This window comes from Epinephelus fuscoguttatus, linkage group LG14 (genome assembly GCF_011397635.1).
Source record: "Epinephelus fuscoguttatus linkage group LG14, E.fuscoguttatus.final_Chr_v1".
Classification (NCBI taxonomy): Eukaryota; Metazoa; Chordata; class Actinopteri; order Perciformes; family Serranidae; genus Epinephelus; species Epinephelus fuscoguttatus.
In genome coordinates, this window is record NC_064765.1 from 21971621 (window position 1) to 21989895 (window position 18275).

The 18275-nt window shown below is 39.0% G+C and overlaps 2 protein-coding genes across 2 annotated transcripts; one reads left to right on the forward strand and one right to left on the reverse strand.

Moving 5' to 3' along the window:
* Positions 1–3020: 3020 nt before the first annotated feature.
* Positions 3021–5811, forward strand: mrpl35 (mitochondrial ribosomal protein L35). The gene is made up of 4 exons (XM_049595615.1): positions 3021–3092; positions 3327–3492; positions 5313–5457; positions 5549–5811. Exons 1-4 carry the CDS (start codon positions 3062–3064, stop codon positions 5735–5737), a joined length of 531 nt encoding a protein of 176 aa, XP_049451572.1. The 5' UTR covers positions 3021–3061; the 3' UTR covers positions 5738–5811.
* Positions 5812–5860: 49 nt separating this feature from the next.
* On the reverse strand, positions 5861–18170 carry reep1 (receptor accessory protein 1). Its single transcript, XM_049595613.1, has 8 exons — positions 16767–18170; positions 14619–14691; positions 14052–14128; positions 13808–13928; positions 13290–13403; positions 12698–12860; positions 10038–10303; positions 5861–8765 (listed from the first exon to the last, which is right to left on the reverse strand). The coding sequence occupies exons 1-8, from the start codon at positions 16943–16945 to the stop codon at positions 8694–8696; spliced, it is 1065 nt and encodes a 354-aa protein (XP_049451570.1). The 5' UTR covers positions 16946–18170; the 3' UTR covers positions 5861–8693.
* Positions 18171–18275: the final 105 nt, after the last annotated feature.

Consider the following 18275-nt stretch of genomic DNA (forward strand, 5'->3'; position numbering starts at 1 on the left):
TTTGTACTGTGAGTTATAGTGCAAACTTAAAGGAACAGTTCACCCCAAAATCAAAAATACATATATTTCCTCTAACATGTAGTGCTATTTATCAATCTAGATAATTTTGGTGTGGGTTGCAGAGTGTTGGAGATATCGACTGTAGAGATGTCTGCCTTCTCATGAATATAATGGATCTAGATGGCACTTGGCTTGTGGTGCTCAAAGTGCCAAAAAAATATATAGTTGAATAATTCAACAGTAATGTCTCTTTCCAGAAGTCATGATGCGGTTACTTAAGATAATCCACAGACCTTGCTTTCTTTCTTCAAACCACGCCCACCAACCATATTACCGCACAGAAGGAAGTGTGCATCTACTCATGGACAAGAGGCTTGTGCTTGTGACAGCACGAGATGTGAACATTATTGGCATCCTCCTCAGCTGAGCCGTAGCGTTAGCTAGCCCAGTGGTGCCAGATGAGCTAGCAGTAGATGCACGCTTCCTTCTGTGTGGTGATTGGGCTGGTGGGCGTAGTTTGGTAGAAAAAAAAATAGTTCCTACATGAAACTGCTCACAACAAGGTCTATGGATTATCTTCAGTAACTGGGTCATGATTTCTGGAAAGAGACATTGCTGTTAAGTTCTTCAAATGTATTTTTTTGGCACTTTGACCACAAGCAAAGTGCCATCTAGTTTCATAATATTTGAGAGAAGGCAGACATCTTATACAGAGGGTATCTCCAACACGCAGCAACTTACACCAAAACAATCTAGATAAAAAGCACGACAGGTAAAAGGGAAAAATATGTATTTTTGATCCTGGGGTGAACTGTCCCTTTAAATTAAAATAGTTTTTAAAAATGCATGTGACAAAAATATTAACATTTAAAGTTTTTCTTTTTTTTCATTTATTCTTAGAAGCCAGGTTGTTACTGTCCAATTAAAATGTATGCCACGATTGAGTTAATTTACCCCACCCTGTGTGACAGAGGGCAACCATGGATAACATATCCAGCAGGTGTACACCTTTTCTGGCAATCATCAAAAATTGCTGCCAATATTTTAAGTCCAAGTTGCCCCATAATGTTCCACACAGCTTGACATCTTTGACCTCTTAAAAGCCTCACAGGTCTTTTCTCTTCTTTTTGGTTTTATGATCTCATTACAAGTATTCTTTAAAGGCCATATAAGGTCATGTGTCTGAAACACATGGACATCACACAATGTTACATAGCCTCTGTAGTTTTTTCAGTAAAGTCATAGATGACACTATAGGCCTTTATTACAGCAGACATTTTGACATGTCATAGCAGGAAAATCACACAATAACATAAACAACTGTGTTTAACTTCCAGATCCAGGGTCACTGGACTGTACTCTCAAAGGGAATAGGGTCACTGGTAATGTCATTAGCTGCACCTGTGCATTTCCTGCTATGACAAGTGAGAAGCATGTTTTCAGTAATTACTGCGAGGTTTACCAGACTGAAGAAAGAAGAGAAGTCCCTGGAACACCACTGTGGTTTGGTCACACAGCACTGAACAATTCTTTCCACATTATATAAACATCCAACAGGAGACTGTGACAAACAGCAGATCTCTGGATCAGATAAACATGTTTACAGAGTGTGACAGCCGTGGATTACAAAGACAGATATAACTGAGAACTGCATACAAGGCTATGAGTTAGAGTCATAACACACACAGAGAGTTGATGCTGGAGTACAAACTTTCGAGATGCAGAAATGCACCTCTACAATGATTTTTGGGTTGTCTGCTAATGTATTTGTTATCAAGATTTTAATAGAAATGCCAGACAGCAGTGGTAAAAGAGCGACTTAGATCATTTAGTAAAAATAGCAGTGTTACAATGTAGAAATAATATAATAAAATCCTGTATTCAAGTAGACACAGTAAGTATTCAAAGCAAAATACTTAAAGTATAAAATCACAAAGTATTGCTTATTCAGAATAAAACTCAGAGTGCTATATTATTGTACATATATTATTTGTAGCTTGTTACTATTGATGCACTAATGTGTAAGATGCATCTCAATATTACCAGACATGAAGGTGGAGCTAATTTTATCTTCTGATGGGTAGGTCTTATTATAGACTAGAAAATGCCTTGTATTTTATAAGCTCTTTTAAGCTTTTTAAAAAATACTACCTCAGTGGCTGTGAAATAAATGTAATGAGGTAAAATTACAGTTTTTGCCTCTGAAATTTGGTTGATTGGAAATATACAGTAGCAAAAAGGAATAAATAAATAAATTTCAGTAATTTTTCATTTTAAGCTTTTAACATACAAAGTGAGCAGAAACAGTGTAAACAGAATCATACGATAAAGCATTGAGAAAATAAAACTAAAAACAGTACTGAACAGAAAAAGATGACAACAGCAAAACAAATTTAACAAAAAAATAAAGTAGAAATAAAGATATAACTGACTTGTGGTAAAAGATTCATTGAAAGGTTTTGAAGATAGTATATACATTATCATTTTGATAGCTTTTTTTTTGTTTTGTGAGGAAGAAATGGTTGACAAATATTGTTCCATTTCCCTCATAAATAGCTTCGGCTTTTTTTGGGCTTGTTTATAAATTTACAGTAATATCTAATATTATCTATTAGCCTATTAGTAATATCTTATCTATTTTCCCAGTATATGTAAAATGACAAGACCAAAATAAATGAGCAACTTTTAGGATGTAATTCACAAAAACAGCAATTTATATCTATGTCACTCTTTAACTTCTTTAAAGAAATGATTCACTGGACAGAATCTATGGATCAATTTAAATGACGATGTTAGGAGAAACTTTTGGACCGAACTTTCATGCAGTTAATATCATTAAAAAAATGACTCAACAAAATGTTGCTGCAGAAATAGAGACTATGTTGTCCTGAAACAAACCCCTTCTTGTGAAGTTCATTCCTCTATCAAAGGTAAAAAAAAAAAAACCCAAAACAAAACAAAAACAATTGCTAGGTGGCGGTAATCCACTGTCATTGGATGTGCTAATACTGAAGTTTGTCCAAGCAGGACTCCGTACTTACGCCAGCATTCAGGAGGAAACATGGCGGCCGCCCTGGCAAGGAGGATGTCTGGTGTGTACTTACAACTTGACGTTCATACTTTTTCTTTCGCTCTCCTCAGTTCGTCAGTGTTTAGTATTTTATCCATGTTTTAATGCACTGAATTTTTAGAGTAGTTGTATTTCCGTGTTGCTTGCTAGCACAGATAATACGTCATGCTGCTACGTTAGCTAGTTAGCATCAGTGCTACGTTTCCTTCCCTGTGACTTCTCTCATGTGTTGTCATGTTGTCCTTGTGTCTGACAGGGCTGCTGAGGCCGCTGTCTGCCTCTCTGTGCGCTAAGACACCACAGGTCTGTCAGCTCTCCACTCTCATCCAGCCTCCACCTCTCTACGGGTCTACTGCAGCCGCTGTCTGCGCTCCTCTGCGAGCTGCGGTGTGTCAGACACCCCGGTACAACATCCTACAACGGTAAAGGACACGGGGGACACCCCTGTTGATACTAATGTGAAGTGGATATTATCAATAGCTACTGTAACCACTTTATAGTTAGCTTAATATTCACACGTATGTTTCTCTTTTAAATTCTATTCTGTATATCGTGCCAGGCAAGAGGAATTACATTATATTTACACTATACACTAAAGTATGTGAAAGGGGAGCACCACCTGTATTAAAAATCCAGTAGGTTATTTCCATGGCCATTGAAAGTTCAATCAATATTTGTAAACATGAGCTATTCTCTTTGAAAGCCAGACACCAGAGAATTAAGTCTTAAACTTGTGATGTCATAGGGTATAAAGTCTGGAGATACTCCATAGACAGTGACTGGGAGAGTAATTTTGTGACACACAGAATGTTTGTTTCCTTTTTTTATAGCCTAATGAGCTGTATATTACTGTAGTGTTTTCAGTTCTGAAATAGAAAATGTACCCATACTCATTACTCAGAACATTTCCCTGGGTGCTCTCAGTGTCATCTATAACATCCGTCACCATGAATTGTCTATGAAGCAGCTCCAGACTTATACATCACAGATTTGAGTTTTAGTCTTCTAGCTTTTGGATTTGGGAGAGAGTTGTTCATTTCTACTAAAATGTTTGGACTGTCTTAGACCGTAGGAATAACATGTATGCATTTGTTTTATATGAGTTCCCCTTTAACACCCTTGTCTGTGTCTGTTTTGTATTGGTTTGAGTGGGACCCCTTTGTTCTGTTGAAGGAAAATCTCAGTACTGCACTGTTTATATATATATATATATTTATCTTCTTTTTTTTTTTTTAAATATAAATAAAAGTAAAATCAGAGTTGGAATTAGTGGTGCAACTTGAAAACTGGCTTTTTGGAATGATAAAAAAGTAAGCTAACCACAAACAATATCTCAGAGACAGATATATCAAAACCCGAGCAAGTAAAATTAAACTATGCATAGCTAGTGATACTTGTTTGTGTTACAGGAATACTTCACACCCCCAAATAACCATTTGTATAGCAATTACTTACCCTGTATTATGTTGAATTTGTGAAGAAAACTTTTTCTCACATGCCTCCAGGGTGAACAAAGAAACCAAAAACTAAAACAAAAAATCTTCATAGGGGTTCAAGTTTAACTTCAGAATAACAAAACATCCATTTACAAATTCTCACACAACATGTGCAATATAAGTAAGTATCATTTATCCAGTTACGTGCTCAGCACTTCCCAAATGGACAACCCTTTCCAATAGGGAACTGAACTAAAAATGAACTTTATTTATGCTCTCATCAAAGCCAGACTCCATTGACAAGAATTCAGAATTCAGAATTCAGAAGGTGCTGGTCTACCACTGCCTCTATCAGGTACTTTGTGTTAATGTGACTTTAATGACTTTGGTGTTTTAATGGGTTACTTTTGATTCACACAAAATATCACCAACTAACTGATGGCGGCAGCGGTAGACCAGTAGCCCCCTGTGTTCAGCAAGGAAACATTACTGTTCTGACAATGGAGTCTGGCTTTGAAGAGAGCATAAATATGTCTCACTTTACATTCAGTTTTGGAAGTACCAGTTCCACTGGATAAATGAGACTTAAATTGTACTGCACATGTTGTGTTAGAGTTTGTAAACTGATGTTTTGATTTAGTTTTACTGTTGCTGTCAATAGGCAAGTTTTTTTCACAAATTGAACGTAACATAGGATGAATAATCGATATACAAATGATCCTTTTAGAGGCTAAAGTATTCCTTCAAGCAATAAAATGTCGTTTTGTAATTTGAGTATATTGAACCTTTGTCTCTGGGTTTTTCAGGGTATCAGCTCTTATTCCCAGTTTGACCCAACAACCAAGCAGGAGCCTTACGTATATCAGTCTGAAGAAGGGGAAGAGGAAGAGTGTGAAATCTGTGACAGAGAGGTTCATGAGGCTGCATTGCGGCCTCTGGATCAGACGCAAGGTACGAGTCTTTTACTGTAAAACTGCCAAAATCACTGATTTCAACACACACAGGGTTGCCAATCTGAGTTCTTGTTTTTGGGTGTGAACAGGCTGGCTACAAGAAGAAACTGTGGAAGAAGAAACCTGCCAGACGAAAGCGCCTGAGGGAGCACGTATTCTGTAACAAAACACAGAGCATGCTTTTGGATAAAATGACAACCTCTTTTTGGAAAAGGAGGAACTGGTATGTTAATGATCCTTACCTGAAGTACCACAATCGGGTCAACCTCAAACTGTAATCTGCCAATTCATGTAGTGACATCTTCATAATGTTATAATGTTGTATATGTAATAAAATCATATCTTAGTTGAACATGTGCTTTACATTTTTCTTTTAAGATAGCAAGACAAACAAAGATCAACACACAAAGTTTTGCTTCATATTTAATGGCTGTAAATCGATTTAAACAGAAATATTTAACCTAGTAGAACGATAAATTGACAGCCATGGACCATCATGTCATCATTTCACTGCTTTTTGCTTTTTGTTCAGGTTGAAATTTAAGTAATTTGACATTCTGGCCTGCCAGAACAAAATTGCTTAGGATAATTTAAGTGGTTTTTAGTCATGAATAAAGTCAAAGTGGTTAATTTATCTGTAAATAAGACATTATTTATATATATATATTTAAAGCCAACATGGATAACATTTCATATTCTTTCTACAAAGCAACAAAAAAATGACAACATAATTCATCGTTTACCAGCAAGGCATCCGAACAAAATCATTCAAGAAATCCAATTTTCATACAAATCATAACAAACATCATGCAATGATGAGTTCATCAGTCTACGCACAAGTATACAAATCTGCTACTTAGCAACATGTTTTTTTTTCTCCATTTTACTTTGCATGAATTTTAACAGAAGGAAATCACCTCCAGCACTAACACTGATACTACTAACGCTGAACACACATACTCTGATTTTTCCTGTTTCTTTTTTTTCTCACCATTTATCCAGTAAAAGGACATTTCATGTGCATAACAAGTGTATCTACAACATCAGAGTGATGGACGTGTAAACAGAACAGTTGTACCTGAGAAGCTTTTGTTTCAAACTTCAGACCACCCTAAATGATACAGATACAGTGATGGAAATTATAAGTCTACAGCAGGAGTCCACCTGTCAACAACCAACACAGTGATACTTTGTGTAAAATGTCGCTATGATTCAGGCTCAGTGAATTAAGTACAGGATGGAAACATACAGTGTATCACCATGCAATATTAACTTAGATTTAAGTTTGTAAACCTGCAAACCGACAAACTCCCTCTAATGAATTCCTAAAAAAAAGTAGAAGGTAAGATCGTTGGGTTTAGTGTTGCTCAGTTAACAGCAGAGCACTACACAGTGATTTCAAACATGGAAAAAGAACCATGTTTAGATACAGTAAGTATTTATTCATGTTATAGTCTATCTCTGCTACAGCTGAAAAGTAACATACACCGATCAGCCGCAACATTAAAACCACTGACAGGTGAAGTGAATAACATTAGTTATTTTGTCACGGTGCAATGTTCTGCTGGGAAACCTTGGGTCCTGGCATTCAAGCGGATGCAACTTGACATACACCGAAACACCAGTGCAGACCAAGTGTACCCTGTCAAGGAAACTTTACCCCCCAATGGCAGTGACCCCCAGCAGGACAGTGTGTCATGCCACACTGCAAACATTGCTCAGGAATGACCCGAGGGATGTGACAAAGAGCTCAAGGCATCAACCTAGCTTTCAAATTCCCCAGATCCCAGTCTGATCGATCATCTGTGGGATATGCCGGTACCCCACCTGGCAACCCACAGGACTCAAGGGATCAGACCATGTCCCGACTGGTCAGAGGTCCCACAGTGGATCAGACTTGGCTCTGACCTATCGAGGCATGGACATAGGACCTCTGGAGCACTGGCATGTCCCTTGAGTGCTCGATCAGGTCAGGATCTGGGGAATCTGAAGGCTAGGTCGACGCCTCGAGCTCTTTGTCACATTCCTTCAGCACTGCCATCTGCGTTTGGCATTGCCATGTGGGAGTATACTTCATCTGCAACGGTGTTTGGGTGAGTTGTGAATGTCAAGTTGCATCCACATGAACACCAGGACTCAGTTTCCCAGCACAACATTGCATTGTAATGAGATGATAACTGCTATTCACTTCACCTGTCAGTGGTTTTAATGTTGTGCCTGATCGGCCTCAAATTGCCAAATAAATTGTCAATTAAATGACAAAACATGCTCACAAACTGAACAGTAGATTGTCAAAAACAGTCTGCTCCATTGAGGAAAACTCTTGCAGTAGTGATTTCATTTTTCTGTGTTGCGAAAGCTATGACTTGTCACACAAGTAATTATTTCTTTACCACAGAAGAACAGAGCAATAACAATAAAGTTATTATAGTTGATAATATTCAGCTACTAATTTAATCTGATTTTTGGCCATTTCAGAGTACTGAGGGCAGTAATTTCATATTCTAAACATAGTGCAAAATGATTGTTTAATGAGAACATATTTGTGTAATAAATTCTTATGTGTGGAGACATTTTAGATTTCTGCTATGTCTTTCTTTAAGGCTTTAATAGAGAGGTAAATAACAGAATATTGTCTGCCACTGCTGTCTGACTCTTCATGATCACAAAAGGCAGGTTGTCTCATCTAAGAATATGTTTTTAGGTGATTTCTGAATACCTTAATATGATAATCAGTGCAGATTCAGCTACTCACAGATATTTCTCCAGAGGAGATTAAATGGGGGTAAAAACAGCAACGCCTTTTCTTTTGATCCTTGGCTTTTCACACATTCTCTAACAGTGACAGTGACAGTACATTCTGTTGAATAACAGTGGACTAATGACTGGGAAGACACGCATGCGATTGCCTACCCCAACCTGATATATAAAAACAATCAAATCAGAATGATGAAGAACACACAAACTGTACATAAATACATATTCAATAATCCACTAACTCAATGTGTCTATCAGCATGGAGCCCATTCATTCATTTGTACTATCTCAGTGTCACAAACCTCACTGTTTTTAAATCATGAGCCATGAGATACTGTGTATATATAGAGGGGTCATCATAGGTCACTTTGGTAATACCTTATTCCAAAGCAAGGCTGCTTCAGTCATGTAGCTTTTGGCCATTCAGTGTTTTCACTTCTTGCAGCAAAGGCAGCTGGAGGAGTCTTTAGGACAGTTTCACATGGCTTCATTGTTTGAAGAAAGAGCACTCCTGGATCTTGTGAGAGGCCTTAAGACTTTAAGAGGAGGCTAGAAGGGAGGACAGATGAGGATAAAAGCAAAAAGGGACATGGAGTTTAGTCAGCTAATAGCTACAACAAGTTGCACATTATTTAAAGGAGACCTCGTGTTATTTTATATTTTTCTTATTGTCAACAAATCCCAGGGTCCAAAGACCAAAATTAACAAGTCTGTCTCTGAAGACTAGCTGACCTCCACATGCTGTCTGTGAATTAAGTGTCTGTGTCCAAAACCCGCCGGTTCCTACTGAAGACATATATTGTGAATTATTGTGTAGTTAAGTCACTATAGCAACATAAATTGGTACTGAAAATACCATAAATAAATGATGGAATTATAACTGTTGATGATTGAAGTACATCCAAGGGTCAGTCTATTGACTCTGACTCTCTGAGGGAGGAGTTGAAAAGCTATGAAGTTGCTGGGCATTGTAGTTTTTTGGAAATATTGTTAAAACGGGAGTGACTAGTATTTGTCAGGGACTATTTTCAGCTGTGGAATGATACATATTTGGTCCTCCACTGAATATCGATGATAGCAACATCCTCTATGTAGGTCTGATATGAATTACAGTGCACATGTTAATTGTGATGACGTAACATGTCACCCAGTGCGACAGTGTGGCTTACTGATGTGTTTTTAGTAGTCTTTGGACAACAAGATGTCTTTGGCACCAAGGAATAAACTATACCAGGCTTTGGCCACACAGACAATACCTATCAAAATGATCAATTAATTGTTGGTTTTGTTTATTTTTTATTGGGATTTGTTGACCATCAGAAAAAAATAATAATATGCAGGTGTGTCCTTCACTATCACCATGCCAAACAAACTGATATTAGATGTTGAAATACACTAAAAAACACCCATTCATTCCAGGGACTGATTATCCACAAAGATCACATCAAAAGTACAAGTTATTATGAGGGGTGAAATACGCTGTAAGGTGATCCATGTCAATCCGTCAGCCATGTTTGGACTTATTTTCATGCCTCATTTCCAAACAAGTGAGAAACTGCAATCATGCAAGAGCAATATCACACATTCATTTGAATGAAACAATGATTCCACTAAGAAGTCAATACATGGTTCAGCTTCATCAGTGCAGAAATCCTGTTGGCGGCCAGAGCAGCCTCTCCACAGTTGCAGAAGAACTTAACCATGATGATTTATTTAGCTACACAGCAGCAGGAATTAGTGAATCGGTGGGTGAATCACCACTCTCAAGGGGCAGTTAGGATCAGGCAGCAGCTGAGCAGCCACGTGGACGAGGCAGTGTACCTCAGGAGCCTTCCTCTTAATCAGCCTGAGCTGTGGAGAGCTTGATGCTTCCTGCACCCCTTTGCCCACCTCCTCAGCCTGCTCCGGCACTGGAGGAGGAGAGGGGGGTGGAGAGGGTGTGGGGGGTGGGGAGGACTTGGGTGTCAGTGAGGGCGTAACGGGTGCGGACTCAGACTCAGAGGGTGAAATGGTCTGGGACGGCAACTCCTTGGAGTCCCAGCGGTCCAACCCCAACACCTCATACTCAGTCATGTCAAAATCCTGTCCTGTACCGTGAGAGAAGGTCGGTGGAGAGGATGAGCAACGCGTAAATCCTGTCGCTGGTCTATTAAATTGAAAGCCAAATACCCTTTGTGTAATTGCTGTAGAGTGGCATCTGATTTTAGTCAGCAGGGATTACGAAAGTTCATATTATAATGCATTACCATTCTGCAGACCACAGAGCAGAGGCCAAATAGGACGTTATGATAAATGGGAGCCAATTTGTTGCAGCATTAACAAGCCTCTGTCTTATTATAAGTCTCTGTTTAGTTTCCGCAGAATTATGTCCACTCAGGCCAATGTTTTTTTGTCATATGAAGCAATAACAGGAGCAGACAGCTGAAACATATGTTTGACAATATTGTTCAAATATCACAGTAGTGTTCAAGGACAACATTTGTGATCTAATATATTTTTCATATTGTCAACAAATCCCTTAAAAAGACCAAAATCAACAATAACTCGAGACTTGCACCTTTTTTTCTGTACTATAAACCTCCATTGTTGTCCAAAAACTATATAAAATCACATCAGTGAACCACAATGTTGCACTGAATGATATGTTCCTAGATTACAATGAACATGGGCACTGTGGTTTTTTTACGCACTGAAGCACGAAGTGTGCATTAACCCGCTGCTGTAAATAGTCTCCAAAAAATACACTGTTCATTATTGTTTTAGCAGTGTTTCCTGAGAGTGCAGTGTCCAGCAGTTCGAGAAAATTACTGAGCTTTTTTAAAAATGAAATATACTTGCCACCTGTGTTTAAAGCTACACCATGCAGGAATTTTCGGCTTCTGTTTGCTAGCGAAAGTGGAAACCAATGCAAGACTCGCTGCATTTGCGTTTTTTTTTTTTTCAGTGCTGTGTCTGGGTTTTTGTAGCTTCCTCTTGGATGCCTATTGCTTACGGTCTGGAATCTGGTCGTTATCTTTTTATAAAGTCTCAACCTCCCCTGTGCACTGTGCCAAGGAACGTCCCAGGCACAGCAAAAATACATGCAGAGGGAAGAGTCTCTGCAAATAAATACAGGTCACACACTTTAATGGGGTCATAAGTGTTGCTTGAGTACGTTCACATGCACAAAATATTCAGTTTAGGCCCTTATTCTGAAAAGACAATATTCCTACTAAACTCTTTACGTGGCTAATGGCATGAATAGTCCACTAATATTCCCGTTTACATGCAGCCTCCTTTTTCAAAACTTCACCAGTTACGGACTTGTTCAACCATTCAAACACAGCCTCCCTCTTTCATTAGCAGTGTGTCGCAAACTACTGTAAAATCCCAGTTGAGATGCATAATCTGAATGTGCTGTATAGATGTCCAAAGAATATTCCTAAAACTTGAATAATACTGGCATATTACACATGCCTTAATCAGAAAATGTTCCAAACGAAAATATCCAAATGAAATACGCACCTATCAAATTTAGAATATTGTCATGTTCGGAATAATAGTGGAATATTAGTGTGTGTATATACATAGTCATTGAGAAGGATTACTTTTGTATGAGTGTATACAGTGCCTTTTAGGAAAATCCTGCATAGTATACCTTTACACACACACACACACACACACACACACACACACATTATATATATATATATATATATATATATATATATATATATATATATATATATATATATATATATACAGTAAGTACTTAAGGATGGACTCAAACATGGTTTTGGTCTCTTAATGGGACTTGTTAACAATAAAAAATATAAACTAACATCAGACTTTTCCTTTAAATTATGGAGAACCCATAATTGAGTGTGGCCATAAAATGACAACAGTTATGTTAAGAATATTCTCAGATATTAACAGAAGCAGTCTCAGTTCCTTGTATAATAAAAGGGTTAGTTGTGTCCTAACTGTGCAGCTATTCCTGTCCAACGTAAACAGCAGTGTCTAAATGTTATGTCTGAATTCCATCTACAAAGGAATAATTATTTGCCGATTAAAAAAAACCATGACACCCAATCCAGACTGAAACAAACAACAACTGTTTCCACATGATGTTAAAGTAGGAACAAATCCCCCCAGCTACATGTGAGTTTTATCACAGGGTGTTGAGCCTGGCAGCCCTGTGAGGCCTGACCTGCTCCAAACAGGAAGGCAGGACTAAAGTTAGGGGGCCACTCAGGAAAGCAGGGGTCCTAAACAATATCTGCTAGCTTAAATAAGCTTTGACAGGAAGACAGAAATCTACATGATAATCTATTTTACACAAACAAACCAGGCGCTGCTGTTGCCTTAGAGTCCCACTATTACAGCTAATGTTCTCAACACCACAACAGAAAATTCAATACGCCTGTTTAACACTAATAGCTTGTTGGATCCAGTCAGTCTCTATAGTGGCTTGTACTTTTCTGTGCTCTGTGTCTACTCACCCTTGTTGTAGCTCTCCGACTTGCTGCGCATCATAGATCGGGTCCGATGCTGTGCTGCTGCAGGTTGTGTAGTGCCAGGGGCGGTGTTATCGGGGTCAGACTGATAGGAAGACAGATCCTGCATGCTGAAACTCCTCAGCCTGTCTGACAGGACCCCTTGGCTCTACAACAGGTAACACCAGGGTTTCATTTTAGAGTGGGGCAGCAATGTGTGACAGTTTGAGCATAGATCATCTTCAAGGGCTTAAATAATTTGATGCCAACATTCAATAAGCCTACTTTGATATGTGAATCACAAACAATGTACCAGGCTTGATACCCTTATACACATTCATATAGATTTCGGGGGGGTCACAGAGGACATATCTCCTTCGGTATTCATGACATGTGCACGTAGCAGAGGACTTACACCATAAATTGATGCAGGAAATTAGCTGTTTGATGCTTAACATTTTCTGGCAGGGGACCCCTAGACTCCTCTGTTTCATATGTGTCCCCTCCAGTGTTGAAACGAAACCTACGCCCTTGTAAACAATGACCCTCCACCCTAACCCCAAGTCAACACAAAGCAAATATCCAGCGTCTGCATTACCTTTGTTGCAGCCATGACTGCAGCTGTGGCGGCAACATTCAGCCCTTTTCTCCCAAAATGTACCAGTGTGTCATAGCTTTTGTCCTTTGCTTGGCAGATATACTCATCAATGTCCTTAAACAAGCACACAAAAAAAAAATAACATGAACTTTGTGTCTCTTGTAATTAATATGTCACTCTTATTTTACAGCATGTTGACAGGTATTTCTCATATTGCTTGATTACATCATTAATCTAACGTGTTTCCTGAGTCATCCACAGAGGAAAAAGGAAAAGAGAAAGGGAGGATCACCAGGACACTTCCTTTCTCCTGACCTGCGAACACATCTTTAACAGCTAATGTGGAAAGCTGAATTGGCACAAAGGCACTTTTTGTTCTTTGCACAGCTGCAAAGCTCAAATTCTATTAGTGACAAAAAACACAGACTGACTTAAACTGAATGTTTTCACCTCGGCCTTTCCTTGAACTGCACCAGCAGGAAAAAAAGGAAGGAATAACAAAAGGAAGGGATTTTCACCTTTTCTTTTGAGGAAAGCGTGGGATGAACAAACTTCCTGTATAGCACACTGGAGCCTTTAGTGTAAGGGGACAGCAGCCACACCACAAAGGCTATCTTCAGTTCATAGTAGAAAGGAATCCTGCAATGGAGACACAAAATGATGGCGCTACTGGTACAACAAAGCATAAAGCTTTACATCCCAGTATGTGATATGGACACATACTATTTAATAAATCAACATTAAATATCCGAAGTGACTTACCAGCAAAGAAACATATCTGTAAACACTTCCACAGCAGTGAACAGGGCAAATATGATCCAGTACATCATCCATTTTACCTGCAATGTAACACAGCGGTTAAAGACAGTTACAGTAGCTGCAGAATCATATTTATGAAGACAACCCTGCATGATATCATCTTGTAACTAAAATACAAATAAGAAATGTATGACATGGAGAAACTTCTCTTTTCTCTTCTCTCAGATTTTATATCGATAAGTGTTGTAAGTATTGGTCCAAATGGTTATTACACATGAATGTGGAAGATAATGTCATTAAAATTAGTCATTTTCATTCCCTTTAGAGGCTAGATGGACAGAAACTGATACCTCATGTGATGCCCTGTTAGTGTTTTCTTTTTATGCCTCTCTTTCTTCCTTGGACTATTGGGAAAGTAACCTTTGACACAAAGCCAACTACTGATAACATGTGAGCTGTAATGTATTACCCTTGTTAACCTCTTTGTTCAGTTCTCCTGTGCATTTTTGTTCCACTAAAACAAAAGCTACACAAATAAACTATTCATAATAATACAAATGATATACTCACATATTCTTTCACATCTTTCGACTTCACAGCTTTATAAGATGAGTATGCAGGATATAGTGTACCGAACACGAGTCTGGAAGAGAGGAAATGTGCACATCAAGTCCAGAAACAAAACCTTTAACAATTCAGTCCAACACATATTTCAAGCGAACACAAAAACACATCAAATCAAGACATTTTAAATGTAATAAATAACAATTAAGGACAACATATTACGGCAGAGATTTCAAATTATACGCTTGACCTGGGCTAACATGTTAAATGTATTTCTTTGTCTTGAGAAATCCTTGTAAAATATCTGGAAATAGTTTGTTATAGTGTATACATTTATACATTTTTTGCCCATGAGCCTCGGCCTATACGGAAATGGGTCACTGAACAGGTCTAACAGATACTGGCCAAAGGGCCATTGGCCTTCACCTGTAAAATGTCACAAAACCGACCGGTTAGAGACTCAAAATGAGCACAAAGAGACACAAAAAGACCACACAGAGACACAAAATGAGCAAAGGGCATAGAAAATTACCTCAAAGAAGGGAGAAAAAACCCTCACAATATGACCTCAGAGACAAAAAACAACCCCACCCAATTACTAGACTAAAAATGACTACAATGGGACACAACACAACCAAAAGAAAAGAACAAAAAATGACCTGAGAGATACACTAAGTGGCGAGACACAAAACAACCACAAACACATACAGAGACACGCAAAAAAAGAGGCAAAACCACTGCAAAATCAGTGTGTCTTGCTCCTGTGTATGACAGGTGGCGGTGCCTTTGCATATCTGTGCCCAGGGATCCACTGTCTCACAATCCGCCCATGCCAACATAACTTAACCGATGAACTGCTTGTCAGGTGAGATAAAGATAAAACAGGGAACAGCTTGTCCCGTCTAGAAAGAAACTAAATCAGCCATGCTTGAGGTTAGATTTTGCCTTGGCTGATTTAAGCAGTTCAGGTGATAAACATGATGTAAAATTAGCTTCCATGTGTTTTCTTCCTTTCCTTTATATTTCTATTCCTGTGTGGGACACCTGTGCTGCTGGGTGCCCTGACAGAGACGGCACCCTGTTGAAATGCTACAGCCAGGCAACAGCTGTGAGTAGGACCTGATCATGTTACTGACCCACATCATGTTGCACCTCTCCGTCCAGTCCAGCTAACTGTGCTCTGACAGAGTTAAGACACAAGGACACTAAAAATAACCAGATCATCTGTAGGAGACAACTGAACCTTTCTGTTGCAGACTGGACCCAAAATGACCCACTTAACCAGGTTGTGCACAGCCAGGGCTGAGGCAGCTTCATCCATGTAACAAGATCTAGTAATCTAAATTTAATTGCTTCACTATTTTGAGGCTGGGCCTGCTGCTGTTGGTGTACTCCACTCCACACGCTCTGCAATGGCGCTGATTCATACTTTGTGCAGGTTAAAAATAACCATAAGTTACTGTAATAAACCTCGTCCTATTATTTAAAGATTCAAATTCCTAGCTTTAAGGGAATGCATCGAGTTTTGTGCATACGTCTTCAATAATCAATAACTCTTGCATTGTAACCTGAGAAGGATGACCCATCCCTTTTGTTTTTTTCCAATATGGGACATCAACAGAGAATATAGCTCCACTCAAAGACCGCTCCTGTTTCAGTCACCTCGCCGCTCAGTGACATTTAGCTCTCTGCCACTGAAAGACGCCTCTGATTTTCTGGATCTGACTCATATAGTCATAACGTGGATGATAATAGATTATTCAGCCAATCACGTCACCTCTTTGTCCGTAATCATAAAGGGGTATTTGATAAACACAAAGAGTGCCAGGCTGCTGAGCGCTGTTCAGAAACACACAAGGTCTACACAGGCCTGGCTCAGCATTCCTGCTGCTGAAATGGCAAAGTACAACCCTATGGATTTTGGACTGTTTTTCCAAGCAAAAAATAAATAAATAATAGCCAGGCGTCTGCTCTCCGTGCACACTGACGTCTGCTTCTGATTATATATTAGACAATTTGCGGGGGCTTGTAAAGCGCGCCGCTCCTGCACCGTCAATGAGGGGCTCAAATACCCGCAATAACCGGGAGCAGCTATTTAATATTAACCCACTTTATGACAGAGCATATGGAAAGAAATAATAAAAAATGACTTACACCACAAGTCTAGAGATGATCCAGGAGACCATTGCGCTGGAAAGGCGACAGGACGCGCTGTCTGCGGGGAGGAGTTTCCTCCAGATGACAGGCGCGTCCAGGCGACTGCGTCTGGACGCACACAGGCGGCAACGTGATGCAGGATAAACAGTGAGCGGCGGAATGTAACCCTTATCCATAGATGGCAGTGTTGCATTGCAAAGACGACACGGACACTCGGCATGTCTGCTGGGTAAACAGGAGGCTGCCTGGTCAAAGTGTGTTCAGATGGTTTTAGCATTACCTGATTAACCTGTTGGGCCCCTTATTGACACCCTGCCCCCCTTTTCCTTTGCATAGAGTGTACCCTTAAGTTCTCTTAAAGCACAGACCACCAGCAAACATGGCAGCCTAATTATTTACCCAGAGATCTAGAGTCAGTTCGTGGCAATTTAATGAGGTTTACTTAGAATAATGCAGTAAGTAATGGTGAATCTAAGTTATTTTATTTTTCTATTATCTATATGTATATATATTTTTCATTTTTTTTTATTGGGTTATTTTTATATATTTTTTTTTATTTTTATTTTATTGTTTAATCTATGAAATGTAAGATATAGAACAGTGAAAATGTCTATCACAGCTCCTTAAAACCCAAGTGACGTCTTCAGATTGATTGTTTCGTCCAACACTCCCAAATATTCACTTAACTGTGATATTAAAAAGAAAAACTGTGAATCCTCACATTTGAGATTCTGAAACCAGAGATTGGCTGCCGTTTTTGCTTGATGACTTAAATTATTAATCATCAAATTAGTTGCCCATTCACTTCCTGTCACTCAACAAATTCATGAATCATCTACCTGTTTCAGCTCTCCATATTAACATGATAATAACTCAACTAGATGGGCATGAAATCTCTCTACCGCTGCTCACCTGGGAACCCCTGCTCTATTACAGCTACCTTTGCTTTGTCCAGCCTCTGGCCTACATAGTGAAGCCAGAGAACAGAGGCTTGGTTTTGTTAAAGTACAACAAAAGCGGCCGAGGGAGTGCTGTAGCTGGTAGAAACCTAATCCTTTTGTCCGTTTTGAAGCCGAGGAATGGACTCAAAACAAGGGTGCTCGGAATTCACTGCCAAAAGGCTTTACTTTTCTTACCCTTAAAAAACAGACCTATCAATATAATGTAATCTTCTGGTAGGTGAAAGAGACAAGGCTAAGGAGGTGATTAATCATTTGACAGTGTCTGAGTCATACCTCCAGTACCTGTTTTTTGACCAGAAGAGAATGATTAAAACCAGCACTCTCCATCATTTAACTCTTTAATGGTTGTTTTCAGAGCTGCTGAGAGAGCGTCTCTATCTGCTGGAAGATGTTTGTGTCAACAGAATTTCCACTTTCCACGCAGTACACTTTCTGACCTGCCGAGTGGGCTGTTAATAGCCCAGGTTCCCAAAAGCTTATTTCTGATCAGATTAAGCCAAACATATATTTATTGTGATGTTAAAGGGCTAAATGTATATTTGGT

What these genes read in the sequence shown, in the direction of transcription:
- mrpl35 (XM_049595615.1), top strand. Translation starts at nt 3,062, where the DNA reads ATGGCGGCCGCCCTGGCAAGGAGGATGTCTG. An exon ending in CCTGGCAAGGAGGATGTCTG is followed by an intron (nt 3,093 to 3,326) that starts GTGTGTACTTAC and finishes TGTGTCTGACAG; the next exon opens with GGCTGCTGAGGCCGCTGTCT. An exon ending in CGGTACAACATCCTACAACG is followed by an intron (nt 3,493 to 5,312) that starts GTAAAGGACACG and finishes TGGGTTTTTCAG; the next exon opens with GGTATCAGCTCTTATTCCCA.
- reep1 (XM_049595613.1), bottom strand. Translation starts at nt 16,945, where the DNA reads ATGGATAAGGGTTACATTCCGCCGCTCACTGTTTATCCTGCATCACGT. An exon ending in GTCGGAGAGCTACAACAAGG is followed by an intron (nt 10,304 to 12,697) that starts GTGAGTAGACAC and finishes CTCACGGTACAG; the next exon opens with GACAGGATTTTGACATGACT. An exon ending in TTAAGAGGAAGGCTCCTGAG is followed by an intron (nt 8,766 to 10,037) that starts GTACACTGCCTC and finishes CCTCCCTTCTAG; the next exon opens with CCTCCTCTTAAAGTCTTAAG.